The 2,251-nt window shown below is 52.1% G+C and overlaps 1 protein-coding gene across 1 annotated transcript; it reads left to right on the forward strand.

The window, feature by feature from the left end:
* Positions 1-533: 533 nt before the first annotated feature.
* On the forward strand, positions 534-1,622 carry PV07_12734 (uncharacterized protein; the record flags this gene model as incomplete). Its single annotated transcript, XM_016400296.1, has 2 exons — positions 534-970; positions 1,049-1,622. The coding sequence occupies 2 exons, from the start codon at positions 534-536 to the stop codon at positions 1,620-1,622; spliced, it is 1,011 nt and encodes a 336-aa protein (XP_016242058.1).
* Positions 1,623-2,251: the final 629 nt, after the last annotated feature.

Here is a 2,251-nt window from a genome sequence, read left to right on the forward strand (position 1 = left end):
CCCCCCCCCCCCCCCGGGGAGAATGAGAAACTAAAAGATAACCAAAAAGTGGAATACACTCGCTCTTTTACGGTACCAATGGGAAACACGAATTTCGATCGTGGCCCGATCGGAGACGACCAGGTCCAAGACAAAGTACCACATTACTCGCTTTTATCGTCCAATTGAATTCTTCTAAGCTTCGTGGAATAATGATATGGTTTTGCCTTTGTCGTCAAACCGCGCGTATAAATTGACTTCCATTGATGTATCAGGAGTGGTTCGAGACCCCCATCCTATTCATGACGCGTATTGGTGCGCTTTGGCACCACCGAATAGAATGAGGTGGACCGCTGTCTCTCAAGCGTTTGGAGGATTGAGGATTCCCGAATCTTATGTTCATCTCTCTACGGCGAGAAGGAAAGTTGACTGCTTTAAAGGAAGATCGTTTGTCGCTTTCTCCCTCTAGATTCTGTAGTTTGTGAGCCTATCGTGTGCGTTAAACGCCAGTTTTTTCCAGCCCACGGCTGTCTCCAACGCGATAATCCCGAGCTATGGCGCAGGATGAGGTCTTTGAGACGTCGTCAGCAGCATTTCCATCCGCCATCTTTGGCGCCTGTCCTGCGATCGCACCTACCTGGCCGCCGCCGGTGACGACAATAGTAAGCGTGATCGCGGGAATCCGTCGTGGAGCCACGGTCACGTCGACTCTGGAAGGATCTCCCATGCCAGTCCCTACACATTTTGCCAGTGTCACAACAACGAGGTCCCAAGCAGTACCTCCGCTCTTGACTGCCGCTCCTTGCACCGAGATTCGTCTGGCGTATATCTACGACAGCGAGAACAACCCCATTATCTTTCCCGAAGTCGGGTGTGGTTATGGGAGGCAAGAGTGCTGTGCGTATGGGTTCAACGAAGGAGTGCTTCTCGACCAATGCCCGGGAAATTACACCACCCAGGTGTCGGGGACGTACAGCGCTTGTTGTCCCATGTGAGCTGAGACGCGTGGGAGCGCACACATGGTGAATGCTCCCTTCATCCCAAATCCTATAGTGACGACGGACTACAGGTTAGGAAACTATACCCTATTCAATTCCGCGATCGGCGGACAGACTCCATGTGCGTCATCGGTGACGGGAACGGTCTTTGTCGCCGCCTCGCCGTTGACCGACATCAACGATCGCGAGAACATGGACAACGTATTTGCGTACAGCATCCCGATCTCAGGTCACGCGAAGCATACAGTCAATCACGCCGCAATTGCGGTGCCGATCGTGTTCGGCTTTGTAATTTTGTTGATCTTAGTCGGTGCGATAGTATTGCGATACAGAAGAAAGCGGGCGGAGCGCTCGCATATTCCGATTTCCAGACCGGCGGACCAGCCTGTGTCTAAACAGGTCTCGCCACCGCCTAGAGCAGCCATCGTCGCCAGGAAAGCGTTTGACGCTGGTGAGCGTGAGGTAGAAGGCCCACCACAGTATCTAGCCGAACTCCCAGGGGGACCACATCACCCTCTCTTCGACCCGGTACTGCGGAAGGGCGAGAATATGTCTCACGGCAGCGAAGAGCTGCGATCTCCGACGGTGAGTAGTTGTACCGCACCTCCATTGAGGCTACAGGGAAAAGATATGCAATACATGTAGTGCGTTTGGGGGTTGGAGGAGAACAAGACGTGGAGGAGGACAATAAGACGAAGGCTGGGCTGAGGTCTATGGTCTACTCTATAAAAACCTATCAAGAAATCAAGTAGGCCTGAACCCCGCGGAGCGGGCCTTAATACATTCTTATGAGTACACATAAAGTTGAGTAAGATAGATATTCTTAACTACTGTATAACTTCACCTCTATAGAGTAACTCGACTATATAGTGCCCATATTTCCCGGGTCATCCTAGAGCGAGAAAGTCACCCTTCGAAGAGATGGCAACATGAGAGGAGGTGAAGTCCATACTTGCCAGAAGGACACCAGGCTGAGGGCCCCCCAAGGCCAACGTCGAAGGGTGCCAAGGGGCGGGTTGCCCAGGGGCTTAGCCCCCTGTAAGTAGAAGCGCACGCGACTTGTATGAGAGAAGGAGACTTCTCTCATACTGAACTGGGGCGAGGCTACTAGCCTAAGTACGTCAACTCGTGCGGCGGTGGGAAGGACAGAACACACAAAACGCACAGTACACAGCCAAAAGACAGCTCTCTCTTTTCCTTGATTTTTTTTTCCTTGTGAAAGATCCTGTTGAAGGATCCCTAGAAGAAGAAGGACCCTAGCCTAGTGTTGAAGT

Source organism: Cladophialophora immunda (genome assembly GCF_000835495.1).
Source record: "Cladophialophora immunda strain CBS 83496 unplaced genomic scaffold supercont1.102, whole genome shotgun sequence".
NCBI classification, from domain to species: domain Eukaryota; kingdom Fungi; phylum Ascomycota; class Eurotiomycetes; order Chaetothyriales; family Herpotrichiellaceae; genus Cladophialophora; species Cladophialophora immunda.